The 19,282-nt window shown below is 38.5% G+C and overlaps 1 protein-coding gene across 6 annotated transcripts in view; it reads right to left on the reverse strand.

The window, feature by feature from the left end:
* The window catches only part of LOC131065140 (protein HAPLESS 2), a 296,194-nt gene that overhangs the window by 38,249 nt on the left and 238,663 nt on the right, over positions 1 to 19,282 (reverse strand). For all 6 annotated transcript variants that reach the window (XR_009111380.2, XR_009111379.2, XM_057999571.2 and 3 more), the window contains 2 exons: positions 5,336 to 5,429; positions 5,136 to 5,224 (listed from right to left, as the gene is read on the reverse strand). Coding sequence is in view for 4 of the 6 variants with exons in the window: in XM_057999571.2 (XP_057855554.2) it covers positions 5,136 to 5,224; positions 5,336 to 5,429 (183 nt within the window). In the remaining 2 variants the exon portion in view is untranslated. The remainder of the gene's footprint in view (positions 1 to 5,135; positions 5,225 to 5,335; positions 5,430 to 19,282) is intronic.

Raw genomic sequence — 19,282 nt, forward strand, 5'->3', positions numbered from 1 at the left:
GCGAAATTCCCCAAAACCTCTCTTTTCTCTCAAATTTATGCCAAGACAAGTGTGGGTTAGGGTGAACTAGGATTGGAGATGTCCTTGGGCACGACTTTGAGTTGCTAGTAATCAACAAATGTGAAGGAATTGAGCAAAAACTAGGATTTCACTCCTAACCCTTCCAAAGGGTCCAGAGCAAATTTCCTAAGATCACCTATTTCCCCTTCAAAGCAAGTCAAACTTTTGGTTTTTATGGCCTAGAGAGGAATGGAGTAACGTTTCCTTGACCTTTGAGGTGAATTGAAGTGGAAGAATGAAGGAATGAGCTCAAGAACAAGGATTTCGCTCCTGACCCTTCCAAAGGGTCCAGAGCAAAAATCCTAAAACCTATTCTATCTTCCAAAATTTCTGTCGAAACAAGTCTTGATCAAGATGAGATAGGTTGGGAGATGCCCCTAGGATTGCCCTTGAATGGATTTTGGCCAACAAAGATCAATATTTTGAGCTAGGACAAGGATTTCGCTCCTGACCCTTCCAAAGGGTCCAGAGCGAAATCCTAAATAGGTCTTGTCTCTGGCCATGGTTTTGAGCGAATTTATCCTATCAAGCCGTTTTGAGGGTCAAACAAGTGTTGCATACATGGAGAAGGATCCAAAGATGAGAGTCCAAGTATAGAGAGTGAAACGGATAGACCTTGGTGAAGGAAAACAAGCAAGTCAAGAATTTGGCTCCTGACCCTTCCAAAGGGTCCAGAGCGAAATTCTCAATTTCACCTAATTTGCTCATGATGAAGGTCAAGTTGTGGATTCCTAGGCTTTGGTGAAGAGAAGGATAGCATATTCTTGCCTCGGAAGGCATTTTGGAGTAGAGACATGATAGAATTTGTCCTAAAATGCAAATTTCGCTCCTGACCCTTCCAAAGGGTCCAAAGCAAAATTCTAAATAGGTCCTGTCCATGGCCAAGGTCCAAAGCGAAATCCTCTTTTTGGTCTTTTTTTGTGGTCAAATCAATGATATCTTCAGGAGAAAGTAATTCAAAGGTCAAGAGAAGTTCAAGGCAAAGAAATGATGAAATTTGAGCTAAATTGCAAAGTTCGCTCCTGAACCTTCCAAAGGGTCCATAGCGAAATTATTATAGGGCCTGTCCCTGGAGAGGATCTTGAATGAATTTCACTCTAATGCCTTCTTGTTGATGACTTAAGGTAGGAAATGCTATGTTGGAATGAGTTTATTATGTGTCCTTAGTCACCTTTTGGTTTGTTTTGCAGATGGAAGAAGATCAAGACAAGGACGACCTATTCCAGTCCATCATCATCAAGGACATTCCGAGGGCATGGAGGAGGACTCAAGGTGCTTCTAGAGAATTGGAAGAACTCAAGTGTTGCAAGTTAGCCTCAAGACCTCACTCTACCACATGAAGAAACCGCAAGATGACAAGATTGTTGCTAGCACTTCAAGGCAAGGTATGCTACCAGAGAAGGAAGACTTGACAATAAGAAAGCCTCATCAAGCATATGGGAGTCAAGGAGGTACATCATTCATCGCGTTAAAAGACAAAAAAGAGATTAACCCAAACATAGACGTCAGACAAGGTGGCAACCTAGTCATTGCTCCTCCAGTAAGATTGGTCCACCTCAGCATGTCCAGATTCAATGTGCCTGACTCATCGAGGACGACACAAACTTCGGTGTACCTACCCCTGCCTCCTATTGGTCCTCACTCCTGGAATGTAATTTTCTCATTGGCTAAGGAAGTTTGTTATAGAAAACCCTAATTAGGGTTTCTATCTTGTAATCCTAGCCATCGATTCTAAGTCAATCAGAGCCATCTGTTTGTAAAGGGTTCTCTATATAAAGCCCTGGCTCCTCATTTGTAAGGGTTAGTAGTTAATAGTCAGAGATTAGTTAATAGTTAGGAATTAGCAAAAAGAGATAGAGATAGCATTTTAGGGTAGAGTTGAAAGAGAAGGCAAAGATTGTTGCCAAGACATTGTTGCAAAAGACATGTAAACTTCATTGAAGGAATGGTGAATTCTATGTGTCGATTCTACAATTTACATGGTCTCTATACTTCTCAAATTTAATTTCATGTTATTAGATGAATGGAAGAAATTTGTATGATCAATGGTGAAATTTGTATATCCATACTACTAGCGGTTTGTTGATTGCAAACTTGCCTTGCGTAGTCAACTGGAATCATTCAGCTTAAGCTTAACTTCAATTATCGCTTCTTCATTGATATGCATCAACCTGACGGTGTCCATGCTTGTAGCGGTGATCTGAATATCATAACGCTTTCCTTAGAAGATCGCACTAACCTTGTGGAGCTGATCCTAGCATGTCAAAGCAAGACTTAGTTAAAGTTTCATCAAAGGTCATCCATTGCTCCTACATTCTTAGTGTTAGAATTAGATCCTTCTCCAAACCTTATCCTTTTCCCTTTTTTAAAATCAAGGATCAATAAAGACCCACGTTCCAATGATATCCAAAGCAAATCAAACGCTCAGGTCATCGAATGTAAGTCCCCTTGTGATTCTAGCAAAATCACATCATACTGCAAGAGCCTATCCACGCGTAGAGAACCTACAATAAGAACCTTGGAGCTACTTCGATTGATCCTTCTGCGAGATCTTCAGCATTCGGAGAAGCTTTATTCAAGAGAGGATAAGGTACCTTTAGGTATTTTATTCTGTGTTTGGTCGTGTACAAAAGACACATCAACAGAACCCAAATAGGAAACTTGAATATATCTATCATTAGGTTGAAACTAAGAGACCGATTTTGAAGACAAAGGTCATTCATGCCAAGAAACCAAAGGCCATCTAGAAGGATCCTACAACAATCCTCCAGACAAGAAAAAGGAAAAAGGAAAAAACCATTCAATGTAGCAGTTACTTCAATCTGCCTCTAAGTTTCCAAAATGAAAGAACCCATCTTCTAATAGTATCAAAACCGGGATGATCGTCAAAAAATCTGCCAAACGAGCTCTTAAGCCAAGACAACAACTCAAAAAGAAGAGAATCAAGAATATCAATATGGACCTACCCACCCTCCATAACCTTAGCAAACCCACTATTACTAGAACTCCCAGCCTAATCCACGAAAACCCTAGGGGGCAAAGCAAGGACACTGACTAGAGGAGAATAAACAATACTCTCAACCATCCCAACAAAGTCCAATGAAGAAATAATAGCCACAAGCTCCATCTCACTGAGTTCCTCTGAAACCCTGAGGGAAGGGACAAGAACAACAGGAGGGGATGCCGCCACCACCCCACAACCTTCAAGAACTACCTTATATTGAACTTTAACCTCTGAAACTTCTTGAATAAAAGCAACAAGTTCCATTTGGTGTTTATCAATCTTTTGGGGAGAAGAAATCTTTTTATCAAGCCCAAACCAAGATCACCCTAAAAAATAGCCGTAATTGCCAACCTTGCAAACTCTAACCCTTGATCCTTCAAACAAACCTCCCACAAGATGTCCATCAATAGCTCGTCCTCCTCTTCAATCCAATCATTCATAGGATCAAAGTCGCCATCCTCTTCATCAAAGCACCAACAAAATTACCTTCCTTTGCATTACCTGCTATTGACTAGAGGAATATTCGTCATCCACCACCCAATCCTATACCCAAATATCTCCATAAAAACTAGTAGGGTTGGCAACCTCTCTATTGCCAACACCAATCACCACTAGGGACGAAACCCTAGCTGTCCTTTGCAAAGGAATAGTCGCCTTTTCCCACAAAAGAAAAATGTTTCCATCATCATCGTCTTCTTTTGCTTCCTCCTCTTCCCCATCACCCACAAAGGAGAAATATATCTAGCCACTAATAGAATTTTCTCACCCGTCTACTTCCTCTCCTATAGTTGCATGGTCTATGCCTGCTCCATCCAATTTTGTTAAAACATTTAGAATGGTAATGGTAATGGCAATGAACATAATGTTTAGCAAAGAGGATCTATGCATTGATAAATGGATGGAAGGATACATGAACATCGGGCATGCCAAAGACAAACAAAAAGTAAGAAGACCATATAAAAAAACTTGATGATATATGAAATTTACTATACAACCTAGAGGTAGAGAATTGTGAAGGAGAATTTCCTATTGCCAACTCTAAAGACAAAAACTCACTACACTAAATTAAAATAAGTTACAAGTCAATATTGCTTTCGAGAGGGAACCATATATGGCTATTATAGGGGATTACTAGGGAGAGAAGCAAGTGGTGCACGTAGCTGATCTATTGTGCAAATACAAAGATTTGTTTCCTAGAAGTTATTAGGATATGGTAGGACAACACACTTCTCTTGGGAAGATATAAATTAGATTGAAACCAAGCTTCGAGCCAATTGAGAAGAAACCATATTATTCAAATCCCATGTGTTATTTTCCAAGTGGATGAATTGGAGTGGGTTGATTCGACATGGATAGTTGGAATGCACTCTCTCTAGTGGACAAATATAAAGAATGTGTGATACACCTAAGTCCCATTTTTAAAGTACATAAACATGATAGGTAGATCCTCTTTGATCAAAGGTAAGGGATCATATTAGTAAGTGAGATTAACCTCTTATCTGGGATCAATGTGCGAGCAATATCAAACATAATGGAAATGGATGGGAATAAATATCATCAAGCAAGGGCTTCCCACTATACATGATGGTGCTATGGTTGACCGGCATTATGCTTACATCTAGTTGACAATATTTATTTTTGGCAAAGAGATATGGTTATAATTCTAATGTTTGATTTTGATATTTCTCATCCACAAGAAAACATATAAAATTGTCATATAATTTAAAGCAAGCATACATTCAAGATTATATCTAAAAATAGTTTATCATCCTCAAAATATCAGCCTTATAAAGGTTATCAAAATTTTATGTGTACAAAGTTATCCATATTTGGTTACTCCTACATGCTATTTAGTTATAGTTCAATTGTGTGCTTGCACAAAGTGTTCGACAGATTCTTTGCAATCACTAATTGATTCTTTATTATTTATCTGCAAGGGATATGTCATTATTGAAGCCTTATAAGAACTTTCCACCACATGCAAATTCTGAATACTGAACTAATTGCTTTTTAGAATTTCATATTGAATTTGTAAACCTGGTAAAGAAATGCGTTATAGAAGAAAATATACCTGATTTCCAGTATTGTAAGCAACATTATCTATTGTGAACCATGTGTCTTGTCTGTCAACTTCCTCAAATCCAGAGTTCTTTAGAATGGCTGCAAGATATACTTTTTTACTGTGATTACATATTCAGTAATTGAAGATGAAGAAGAACTAGGAAAATTACACCTTTAGCAAGGAAGTAACGATATTCTGATGAATATTACCTGTGCAGTTGAATGTACTTGTATTAGCCTTATTTATAATTACTTCAAACATACAAGCAACTACTTCTGTTGGCTTCATAGAGTATTGTTGATCCTGCAGTCAAAAGTTGGTTAGATTTTATTTTTGGAAATGCTGTTCTTACAATGGCAATATTTCAACAATAACATTTTAAACATAAATAAATCAATATTTTGATTGAATCATATTGATGCACCCTCATTTTGTAATTTCATGAATCCATTGTATTTTGTCTAGTCCAAGTACCGTAGCATCTGTAAACTAAAAATAATCATAATCAAATTACGTAAAATTCATGTTCGTTTAGTTTGAGAAAAACTATAATACAATCATACCATATTCAAATCTTAGATCTAATAGCAACTAAATTGCTAACCATGTATATTCTAATCACTTCAGATTTATGATTCTTCAAGACTGGACCATTGCTAACATAGAAAGTTTCATGAATAATATTCAAGCTAGGAAATTATTTGTAATGCACAAAGTGGGGCGAATTCACTCTAATTATATGGTAATACATGTGCATCACTCTCCATGTACAAATAATAATCAAATTTTCAACTCTTCTTTATCCATTAGAAGCTGTTTTTGTGTATAATTGGTGTTGTATATTTTAGCAAAGTCCAAGCCTTGATCTTATCGGAACGCAATGGTGGGGTCTTTAGTTCTGGACCTAAGCCTATCCCAAACCTGTTGGATTTCTCTAGTGTTTAATCCATCTCCAAGGAAGATCCCATTGTTCTTCTAGAATAAGGCTACCTTGAGGTTGTTGTTGTTTTCTCTTAGAGAGCAATCATATGAGAGTTTAAGGGGAACTGGCTTTCAATAGACAAAATGTCAAGTTGGATTAAATCTAGATGTTAAGTATAGGGTGAAAGAGAATATTCTTTTTTCCAAGGAGTTTTCAAGTCTTTCCCAGTAAATGATCATTTTGCATTGTTTTTAATTAAACGTTGCCTTGTAAAACATTGGATATGTTGGAATTATTGCCATTGATGTCAAAGGAGTGAAGTTCTGCTATTGAAAGGTAAGAAGACAATGTTATATACAAGACTATCATCAATGTCAAAGGTGAGAAAACAAGCTATGACTATGGCATACATTATAAGGCAGCAAATTTATTAAAGAATGGTGACTAGACAAGTTCATAAAGAAAGACAAAAACTTCAAGACAAAGACTTCACATTAACCTAAGATGCATACAAGACACTAAAAGTAAACAGCAATGATTACCTTGTTTAATATAAGTGGAAAAGACATAAAAGAACATTGACTAATATTGTCGACTATGTTTGAAAGATAGCAGGGGCCATTACTAAACAAGCACTCACAGCAAGTATGTTACACATCGATTGCTCTTATTTCATGTTGAAGACAGCAGTCAGATTACAATGGTTGATTGAATGGCTGACATGGATCACTATGTAAACAACTTTGAAGCATCAACAATAGAAGAATCTGAAAGTCTGTGTGGAATACAAGAATCACATTGTGTTACATGCGATTTGTATAATTCTAAAGGAAGCAGCGAATGAAGAGAAATTTATTATAGAAGACAATGTGTGGAACTCTTTCCTACGTTGCTCCAACAATGTCTTTCAATAAAGGTTACAATAGCACAAAGACAGATACATGGGCATGTCATGTGCCGACTTCAATGCTAGCGATCGTAGTAGTAGAGAAGACAATGCAGCGATTTACAAAAGAGATGCTTAATGATTTGCATAAGCAGCGACTATTCAGATTATGATAATAAGAATACAGTAAAAGTGCTCAATTCCTTACTGAATAATTAGCTTCATATATTAATGGACAACCACCATCATAATTTGAGGATACCAAAAAGTTTGCAGAAAGAGAATGTACACATATTATGCAGACAACAGCAATCCTTATGAAAAGAGTTTATTAGACATCCCAGTTAAAATTGATCCATGAAGGCAGCGATATGTATGCCAGTCATGCATTATGAGATACAAAGAATAGCTATTGGGCTAATTCTGAGGCACGTTGTCTATCAACATCATTTGGTACGTAATAAATGTCACCACGTTAAATATCAGTTTACAACAGCATGAGGAGCATTGTGTGGAGTTTCCTAGAAATACCGTGGCTGGTGTCTAAGGAGGAAGCGTGGCATTTCTTGTGTCATAGCAGTGTAGGAGTTTGACTTGGCCAAGCAAAATTTGGAGATCAACAAAGAGAAATTGAAGCCATTAAAATATGGGAGACAACAATTAGTTAGACAAAGTATACAAGTCAGCGATTCAACATAAAATAAAATCAGTTTGAATGAAGAAGGCAACGATTAACATTAAGAAATCTATCATTGATGTCTTAGATGAAGCAATATGTATGCCGGCTATGTATTATGAGAAACAAAGTATAGAACAGAGATTGGTCATACATAATGCACAGTGACTTAAAAGATAACACAGTGCTCTGCTTCAACAAATACATAATTAGTATGCAATCTAATCCGACTTGTTCAGAATTATTTTGTTTGATTCCAAGGAGGTGCAATTAAATATGAAAGGGTGTGATCTTGTGTAAACCCACATTTTGATATGAAAGCTCTCAAAAGAATTGCGATATGTTTTAATTCAGTGACTTGTCAAAACAAAGAAAGTGTTTATATTAATTATAAACAAAATGCAAAGGGTGTGATCTGAATTAAGGTTTTGAGGAGGTTTGATCCAAAATAAATACTATTAATAAATTATCTCGTTCATAAAAAATAATATGGTATGATTAAGAATAAATGAAGAGGTGCAATTTGTAAAGATATAATGGAGAGGTGCATTTGTAGTGAAGAGATGTATTTTATTCAAGAGGATTGCTGCTGTTCGATTGAGTATAAGATATCATTTGTGATGAATGATGAAAGGTGCATGAAAAACTATAAGGCGAGTGGGAGTTGTGTGTAATGCTGGAATAAATCAAGGCATAAGGAGAATATATAATATGCAGATCTGAATCAAAATTACAGCAGATCCAGTTAGAAGAACATGCGCAGATATGCATAAGGTACTGCAGTCAATATAAGAAGCTTATGAATAGATTATTTGCAATGGTTATGAGCAGACTTATAGGATTATTGTAATCAGTGTTATTAAAAGTTTTATACAAGGTTGAGAAGAGTTTGGGTAGATTAAAAAAGAGAACGAGAAGGAAATTTAAATGAAGACATAGAGAGAGTTTTTGTCATGCATTGAAGAAGACATAATTTGTGGAGGAGTTTGCAGTTGTCCGTCATCCATTGAGATAACAGCATTGTCAAGGTGGAATCGAGTTCTGATTTGGAAGTTGGTGCCTCCTAGAAAAGAGATTGGTGTCTCTTGCTGAGTTGGTGTTTAGTTGTGGGAGTTGGTGCTTCCAGTGGGTTGGTGCGTACAAATTCAGAATTGGGAGTTGGTGCTCACAAATTAAGTTAGGGATTGGTGCCTACAAACATTGTAAAAGAAGAAATATATAAAAGCATTAAATTGTCGTGGTTTTTCTCATCAGGGTTTCCACCCCTGCTACCGGAGGGGTGGAAGAGGTGCGAAGTTCTTTGCTTCCAGCTGAATATTCTCCTACTTCACTGAACAACTCTCTAGTATCTTCATGTGATGGTTGTTCTTCAGTCCTTTCAAGCTCATGAGTCTCATCTATCCTTTTCTCTCCTTCGACGGTAGAGTCATCTTTGGCTGTATTGTGGAGCAGCAACTCGTGGCGGCTCTGTTGAGTGGGTTCATGCACTTTGACCCCCTAGATGGATGGAATCTCTCCTTCCTCTATTTGGTTGCCCAGTTCGGTTGATTCAATGGCTCTTAGCTCAGCTTCTAGCATGTCGATCATTAGCTTCAAACGTGTCGACGTCACTCTGGGAAGGCGGAGCAGGTATATAATCCAATTCTACTACATTGTCAGACGAACTGGGGTCCTTTGATGATGACGTGACCTCTGGTCTCCTTATTCCTTATAGGAATCTTCTCCCTTCTTGTTCTCTTGGACGTCCGAGTCCCTCTGCAAGCCTTAGCCTTCTTTCTTTTCTCTGGTTTCTCAATTTCTTCCCAAGGTGCACTAGACGTTCCCTCATCTTCGGAGGACTGAGAATCAAGGCTACCCATTAGGTGGTAGGTGAATTGGACTCCTTCGTGAATTAGCCTCTCAATCTGCTGATGTAACCATTGATCTGTGTACCTTGTTGGGGCTGCCATGACTGCCTCGAAATCAGTGATTGGGTCCTGGGACCAATCAACGCCTGGCAAAAGGTGCCTTACCGCCTCAAATTCTCGGACCTGGAGGCAGTTCCCTGAATCTGTGAGTTGATCTGGGACCCGACGGTATTCAAAGAATCGCATTTGCTGGACACTCAGTCTAGAATATTCCCGCCTCCGGACCTCGTAGTCATCAGAGCAATTCTTCCAATAGTCTTCAACTGATTCCTTTGCTCTGTACCGCCTGCCATAGGCTCTCTTTGCCAGATTATCGTGATCGAAATATTTTCTCAGAAAATGGTCCTGTAGACCATAAGAGGCCAGCTCTGCGAGGGATTCCTCTACTAGGGTAGGGGTCTTCAGGTGGACATCATGGTTGCCTATGATCATGGGGAACGCGAATCCAACCTGCTTGCTTTCTCTGAGTAAGATGTCAGCCGGACGTGACTGCCTTGCGACCTCCATAAGAATTATTTTGTCGGTTGGGTACCGTGGAAGTCGGAGAGGGGCACCATCAAAGCCTGCTATTCGGATATAGGAGAACCTTGGGAACTGAATGAACCAGGCTCCATACCTCTGTACTAGAATAGTAGCTTGCTCTGAGAGCCTTATGTGTAATCGTCCTTGCATTAGCCTGACCAGGCACATTGTAAAGGCGTCATTGACGCGCTCATATTGGCCAACTACATAAGCTGGGCTGCTCTTTTCCCTCTGAGCAATATCTTGGTAGTGCAGCTGCAGGTAACAATCATAAACCTTTACCTGACCAGGCCCATTCCCGATTTCACCTTTCATTATCAAACCTGGCAGCGGCTGGTTCTTGGCAAACATGTAGACCAAATAAGAGGTCATAGTGAAGTATTTCTTTGTTTCAAGCTCTATCAGCTGGGTGTGGATGTTGTCGCTTATGATCTGGGCCCAATCAAACTTAGACTTCCCAGCGAAGACTTTCTCTGTGAAATAGAACATCCACTCTTCAAAGTAGTTGGATTTAGGAGGTCCCATAACTCGGCTGAGTAATGTGACCATATCCCCATGTTCATTATGAAAATCACTTCTTGGGGTCTTTTTCACAATTCTGGCGCTTGGAAGCCTTCTCTCCTTGTACCACTCTTCGTTGATCAGTGCTTTGCATCGGGCCGAATTCATATCATATGCCCCTTGTGCTTCATCTATGGTTGTGGCTGTGGGATTGTTTGGGAAGGGAATGTCGAATGCGTCGCCAATGGCCTCAGGAGTGAAGTTGGCAATGGTCATGTTCTCAAGGAGCACCAATCTGGAATTTGGCTGATAGTGTCGGGCGGCCTCTACCACTAACTCATAGTTCTGTACTGCTGGAGGAAATCCCGCTGCTTGGGCGATGCCACTTTCCACCATCTGTCTAGGCTTGCCATATGCGTTAGGTGAGAAGACCTGATTCCTGAAATCCTGGATGTCAATATGGCCTAGGTCGGTACCACCGATATTGTCCCAGACGCTCTGAACTTTCAACTCCCTCAATCCTCCTCTTTGATACTGGTATTTCATCCTTTCAACTTTGCGTGGGATATCTGATTTGGGTGCTCGTGATGTCTCGGATGCAGCGGGCGTCTTTGATGATTCTACCGCCGATTTAGGCATTTATCCTGCACAGCGGATGCGGATTACGAGGCGATACACAAAGAAGTAAGGCAGGTTAGATAGAGAATACTCCAGCATTCAAGGATTAATTCAAAATTGAGATTGGGCATGGAGCGACATTTCTAGCTAAAAGCTTGATTGATTTTAAACCAAAGTATTCATGAAGATTTTGATCGCGAATTTATACTTAACACTTTCTGGATTAATTCTCAACAAGGACAAAGCTTGAAAAAAATTTCTAAGTTTGAAAAATGCAATTTCTGGTTAAATCTTAGGAGCAAATTCTAGTTTTGATTGCTTTGCACAACGTTTTCAAGTGAAAAAGATGCAGATTTCGAAAATTCAAGCATTCTAATCAGTTTTGCATAGGCGTCCATTTGATTAATAAGCATTTCAGATGATTAAGAGAGACAAAGTGCACTTACCTGACGAAAACGGATGGCGAGGAATTGCCCGACCTTGCTGCGTGAAGACAAATGGACAATTCTGCAAAGTTTTGAATTCCAACGGTTATCTCCTTGATTCAAATTTTCATGGTTGCTATTTGAAAGGAATTTATCATTTTTAAACGCTTTTACCTTGGGCGATTGGTAATCTAAACTTGAATGATTAATGGTTTGCAGCATTTTACCTTGAATGCAAATCATGCGAAATTGGCTCTCTTTCCCTTTCTAAAATCGGACGTGATCTTTCTTTACATGAAATGCGGCAGCATGGAGGGGGTTTTACAAATTTGAATGGCGTTTTATCTTCGGAGGAATGGAGGGGTTTGAAATTCGAATTCCTTGTATTGCTTCTTCGTGTTCTTCCCTCAGCTTGCGGTTTTGGCCTTGTGGCGAATTTCGAAGCATTGAGAAGTTCTACAAACTTTAAACTGCGTTTTCTAACCCTAAGGGCGGACTTCGGACCATATAGACGCCTCTTTTTGTGATTTTTAAATAACTTCAGACCATTTACTCCCCTTGGAATTCTGCGATTTTTAACGCTTCTTTGCGATTTTCGGAAGTATTCACTAATTTTAACGCCTATGCAATTTCAGAGATTTTACAAGAACTTCGGAGTTTCGGACCTAGACGCCTTTTACAAGTTATGCAAACTTCGGAGAATTCATTGCTTTTGGGATTTTGCGGTTTCAGGCTTTTGGCGAGTTGAAAGAATTTTGGACTATTTAACATGTTTCGCAACTTTTAAAAACTTCGGACCCTAGGCCCATTTTCGCAAACTTTCATATTCTCAAATTTCAGAGCTTCAAGGCGTTTTGTGATTTTGAAGATTTTCGGAGCTTAACGCCTTTCAAAAAAAACTTCGGACCTTTTCTATGATTTTGCAAACTCAAGGTAAATTTCGGACCTCTTGCCCTTTTTCGCAAATTTCGGAGTTTTTAGATGTTTTTGCAACTTTATAATATTTTCGAATTTCGGCTCTAGGGTCCGAAATTGGGGGGACTTAAGTGAATTTCAGGCCATTTAACATATTTCGCGAACTTAAAAAAACTTCGGACCTTTCAACATATTTTGCAAATTTCGGGGTTTTAAGCGTTTTTAGCGAACTGGAGGCATTTTCGGACCCAAACCACCTTTTTGCAAATTTAAAAAAAAACTTTGAATTTCGGCTCCAGGGTCCGAAATTGGGGACTTAAGTGAAATTCGGACCGTAAGGGGCTTTTTGCAACATTTCACATTTTCAAATTTAGCCCTAGGGTCCGAAATTGAGGTTTTAGGCGAAATTCGGACCATTAAGGGTCTTCTACAAAATTAAAAAGCATTTTCGGACCATTTGGGAAACTTTGAATTTTGAAATTTCGCCCCAGGGTCCGAAATTCGGCCCCCTGGGTGATTTTAGAAATCTTTCAACCTTGTGAAGCTTTAACATTTTGGCCTCTAGGGCCGAAATTCAGCCCATAAGGCAATTTTGGGAACTTAAACAAAATTTCGGACTTTAGACCAATTTCGCCAGATTCTACAAATTTTGGATTTTGGAGGCTTCGGAATTCTAAGGCATTTGGGCAAGCTTCGCAACCTCGGCATTTTGGCCAGGAAATTCCCTCCTTCACCAGCAGGCGAAAATCATCACAAACATCGCGAAGACAAACCTTATGCAATCTACCTCGTAGCTCTTGTGCAAAAAATGATGACTTTGGGTCCTCGTGCGACCTTTAGATGCACTGCTCTTGCTTGGCGGGCTTCGCCAATTTTTATCACCTTACGCCTATAAAAGGCGATTTTCAAAATTTCGAACAAACTCTTGGCATTCGTGCCCGAGGGCTAGACTAGCTTGATGGATTCATCGACTCTTTTCTTTGACATCATCACTTTACAGACCAGTTGCGGACTCGCTCAAAAGGACGCGAGACACTTTGCGCGAAACTCAACAAGGCGAGAACGAAAGGCTCAAAAACAGGAAGGGGGACCCTATCGGCGACAGGGAGCGTGTGCAACACACAACAAGAACCTATAGAGGTGGTCCTCATTTGAGAAACGTTCTTTGTTGTTTTCAATTTTAGGGTTGCTTGTCAAATTCTTTGATTCATGGAAAGGAGGCTACTATTGCCCCTTTTCATAACAATGCCATAAATTTTGTTCCCGTTGTTCTCTTAAAGGAGACTAGGATTACTAGTGGGTTTGTACTTCTTAGTCGAAGGAAAGTGGAGAGTCCTCTTGTTGCTTTTCTTGTTTGTCATGGGTTATGGGAGCTTGGCAAAACCCATTATCTTGGTCTCTTTTGAGGTATTTTGCTTAAAGTCTTAGACCTTGTGGTTGTATCAGCCAGATCCTTATTGCTGGCTACTGTTGTTTGGCTTTTTGGTGTTTTCGGGTTCTTTCATTACCTGTTGTTTGGGGTTTCTGGTCCCCTCAAAACCTACTTTTTAAAGAAAGTTCTGCAGAGCATATGCTTCGTCTTTGTACAAGGGTTCAGGGTCCATAATCCCTACTTATCTAATAAAAAATAGTTTGATATTATTTTCAAATCTGCCCTTCTCAGCACTTTATACTCTACAACCATTAGTGGTATATATATATATATATATATATATATATATATATATATACACATGTTTCTTATGCCTAATAGATAATGCTTAAGTGTAAAAATTATATGATAGAATATAAGATATGCATGACTATCTAAAATCAAGGTCACCAAGAGAAGGGGGTACTTGGAGACTCAAGAGACTGTTACCAGTACCAGTACGGCTAGTTTTCAAAAATAAGAGATGGGGGTACTTGGAGAAGCCATTTTTTTTAATATAATTTAATAATTTCCAAAAAATATCATGGCATAGAACTTTAAAAAAAGAGTAGTGGTAATATTTAACATTAACTTTAAAATTTAAGTACACAAATCAAAATGTCAAATGTCATTGTGTCAAAAAGTTCAAAACTCACACTACATATTTCATATTAGATTATCATTACATATTGAAATTCAAAAATATTGATAGTTTCATGTTGATACACAAAAAAAAACAAAAATCAGAAATCTATCATCTACTCTTCAACATTTTGATCATCCATATCAAGGTCCTCAGCTATGACGCTCTCTAGATAATCATCACTCTCAAACTCAAGTTACTCTTATCATAGTAGGGAGTAATTCATTAGGGCCATATGGTTCAACCATTTCATTCACCATGGCTACTAAATGATGGTAAACAGCATTTTCATTTTGTTTTTGACCTTTTCATGTGCCTTTGGTTAGAGGAGATGAGTGGGAGATGGCTAGAAATTTGGTGAGAGACGGGTAGATGGCAAGAGAACTAGAAGTGAAGTCTCCAAACAAAAATGAAGACTCCGGAAGCGCAAAAAGTCTCAGAGACATGTCTTAGGGGGGTGGAGATGTGTCTTCGGGTTACAAAATCTGAAATCCATGTTGTAGGAAGGGCCTGGGGTGTAAGAAAAAGGGGTATACAAGGCTAAGTAAGCCATTTTAGTGTTGACTGTAATGGTTCCTAGGACTAGAGGGCACTTGCATAGACAGCAAAGTAACCCATTTACGATCGCCACCCAACTCCACAAGATGGCAAGTGTCTTTAGGGGGATGAGACATTAATGAGGAAAGCAAATACAATACGCCAAGCAAGAGGGTCATGGTAGACATCCACTCTTGGGCTTGGTGTAGGAATGGCACCCATCATGTCTCTTCCTCCAAACCCTAGCGTACTTGTGTAGTATTATTGATAATCTATGAATATGATGTGGTGTGTGTGTGTGTGTATATTACTTGGTAAAATGTAACTTGAACCCTAATTTGTTGCGATTGCGATTCTAGGGCAAATTAGGAAGGAGACATTACAAATGGTATTAGAGCATGATCCTGCCATCTTGTAGGGTAAAGATGAATCAATGAATCATTATAGTCAATAAGAAGGAATCTAATAATACATGTATTCACGTGTATGCTCCGTGTTTGCATATATCCATGTGCATGTGTCGTGTTTTTATGTGTAAGCTCCATATTTGGTTCATACCTGATGTGTTTCCAGCATATTTATTCCATGTGTATTTCCAAAGCTATTTCATATTTGAAGTCATTTTGAACACCCCATTATCATTGCTTGAGGACAAGCAATCTTAGGTGGAGCAAACTGTAATGTTCTCCCTTTGAAATAGAATTTAATAAAAAAATTAAAATACAAAAGAATAAAAAATAAAAATATAAAAGAATATAATTCAATATAATTAAAATTTAATTAAGTTAATGAATGGTCAAAAGACATGAAATGAGAAGTTGTGACTCCCTCAAACATGAGATATAAAAGGGAAAAGAGAACCTCATTTGAGGGGGGGAATACTTAAAGGAATTAGAAGTGCAGATCTGATTTTAATAAGTGCAGATTTGATTTAAATAAGTACAGATCTGACAAGACAATAATGAGGAGGTGTGACCCTTTAAATGGATGTCTCTTTTCCAAGAGATGTGTCTCCTCAATAAAATAGGATAGTATAAAAGGATATCGAATGAAGGGAGGAGCAGAATCACACCAAAGAAGACATTTAGTAAATCAAATAGAAAAAAAATATGATAAAGGAAATAAAGGAATTTCAGATTAAACCTCTAGTCATCCAATAGCAAATACATCGAAGGAATTAATCTTCAAATCAGGCTTAAAATAGCAATTTGATATTATTTGCAGATCTGCCATTCTCAGCACTCTATACTCTCACAACTACTAGTGGTATATATATATATATATATATATATAATATTGCTTATGTATAATAGATAATACTTAAGTGTATAATTATATGATAGAATATAAGATATGCCTGATTGTCTAAATCTATCTTGTAGGAAGGGCTTGGGGTGTAAGAAAAAGGGGTATACAAGGCTAAGTAAGTATCATATTCTAGAGTTGACCGTAATGGCTCCTAGGACCCGAGGGCACTTACGTAGAGAGCCAAGTAACCCACTTATGACCCCCACCCAACTCCACAAGATGGCAAGCATATTTAGGGGGATGAGACATCGCTGCCAAGCAAGAGGGTTGTGGTAGGCATCCACTCTTGAGCTTGGTGTAGAAATGGCTTCGGGCGGACCCATCATGTCTCTTCCTCCAAACCCTAATGTTCTTGTGTAGTGTTATTGTAATCTATGAATATGATGTGGTATACCTAATCCCATATATATATTTGCATATGTTGTCTATGTTATGATTGCAGAATTCTAATTCAAAACCACATTATTTAAAGAGATATTTTACTTGGTAAGATGTAACCCTAACCCTGATTTGTTGCAATTACAATTCTAGGGCAAATTAGGAAGGGGACATTACAAAGATGCAAACCCTCTTGGTTTCTAGATTTGGATTTGAGGACAAAAACCCCTTTGTCTATTAGAGGTGATTCTATTTGGGGGTCACATCTCACATCTTGCAATTGTTGATTTTCAAGGTTTCGAACTATAGTTTGTTGTTGTTAGTCATTTACACTTGTTTGAGGGAGTTTTCAAACACTAGTTGAAGTCTTTTAGGCTCCTACTACTCTCTATTGGAAACATTATACAACATCCCATGAATATTGAACATTCAACCATATTGATTCTGTTGGAATTAATGAACACTGAGAGGGGGGGTGAATCAGTGTTCCGATATTCATAAATTTATTAATCTAATTCTTAATCAACCAGATGCACACATAAGAAACTGAAATGCAGAAACACAAAGCAATCAAGCACATAACCATAACACCAATATTTTTTACGAGGAAACCCAATAGGGAAAAACCACGGTGGGATTTGAACCCACAATATTATTCCACTATGGCCAATAGCAAAACAATATTACAAAAGGGGAATTCACTTGCATTCAGGCACACTGCCTAGAGCTCAGTGCTCAATTACAAAAACAGGGCTACAACCCTGAAGGAAGGCTCACTACCTTACAGGTAATTACAAAAGGATTACACTGAGTGATGAACTGGAAAATAGCATCTAACTATGCCACAAATCAGTTCCAGTCAGGCACAAAGTGATCCGTTGTGACTGATGTAATGATCTGCTCTGTTCTTCTCTGCAACTGCTCACCGGATCATCAATAATAAGGAAGCGCACATGAAACTGCACTCAATCGCTCCTAAAACCATTACATACACCATTACCACACACAAAGATACTAACCAAGTCAATCTTATATATCCACACCAACAAAATGATCTTCCACAAGTCGGCTTCACCAAATATCAAAAATGAAATGTGTAGCTGCGAGCCGGATTAGATCTTTAACCGAACCATATTCCGAACCCAAAATACATGATTAAACACTTCCTTTAGGTCTCATCAACCATCTTGAACACATCACCAATCACCAGAATCAACTCTAAGAATCCGGTCACACGTTATACCACCAAACATGATGAATACTCTGTTTGTTGCTCTATCGGATACCGGACCTACAATCAAGCATAGGAATTAACACCGAAGGGTGGATTGTCATGATAATCTGCTTCATATACCCAACCAACTAATCACTGATCACCGAAACCAAAACTTGCTTCACTGGAAATGAGAGTAATCGCAAAACTGTATACTTAACTGCATCAACAGTCTTTATCCAGAAATACTTTATCCAAGACATCCGGTTAGCCAAAACTCCATACTGGATCAGATTAGTAGGCTGAGTTGCCATCAACAACAACTCCTAAGAATCTATAAGTATCAGGAAACACCAATCTTCACCAGAGCAACACTAGATCATCAAATGCAAACAATCTCCCCCTTTGGCATTGATGGCAACACTGGTGGAAAATGATAAGTGCTCCAATCACTGCAAGCAGTCCGACGATCTGAAAATTTGTACACTAACTAACTGGCTAACTCCCCCTAAAGATGTGCATCAATCTACACGACTTTCTCTATTTTTCACTGCTCTCTCTCTCCCTCTTTGACATCAATGGCAAAGGGTGGGAATCCACCAAAACTTATGTACAAAAGAATGAGTGAATGCAATTGATTACATGAACTTAAAGATGTCTGAGTAGGTCGCCTTCAATGATTCCAAATATTGGTTCCATCCTCTCAAGAAACACTCCAAAACATTTATTAGGGCGTTGTACATGAATGCATGAATCTCAAGACTCTGAAGATCAGATGGCACCGGTTTACCTAAGGCATTGATTGCATCCTGTTGTGCTCCAAGTAAGGTGTCCATCCGGGGAGTTATGAGACTTCTCAGTTCTCCCACTCTACTCAAAATTTTCTCCTTGTCTTTATTCAAACTCTTTATTTTATCGGTATAATCCAAAATTTGTGCTTCAAGGGAACTCGGAAGAACTGATTGGGGTGGAAAAGAATGACCGATACCAGCTAACTTACCCTCAAGATCTCTTATTTGCCGATCAATGTCTACAGTAAATTTAGGCAAAAATAGACATGATTTGAAAATTTTACCGCCTTCATTCAATGCTTCCTCTACACTCTTCATAGCAAACTTTAGGCTCGCTCTGTCTCTCTCAACTTCTTTCAACTTATTCTGCAATCTCATCTCATTAAATCTTTTCTGTACAGATTCATCTGCAACCTTCTCTAATGATACAAAATGAGTGTTAACAGCACTTAACATGTTCTTAAGCTTTCCGAAGGGAGAGGCACCGAAATCTTGACTGAAAC

The sequence above is a fragment of the Cryptomeria japonica genome, chromosome 5, assembly GCF_030272615.1.
Source record: "Cryptomeria japonica chromosome 5, Sugi_1.0, whole genome shotgun sequence".
NCBI lineage: Eukaryota > Viridiplantae > Streptophyta > Pinopsida > Cupressales > Cupressaceae > Cryptomeria > Cryptomeria japonica.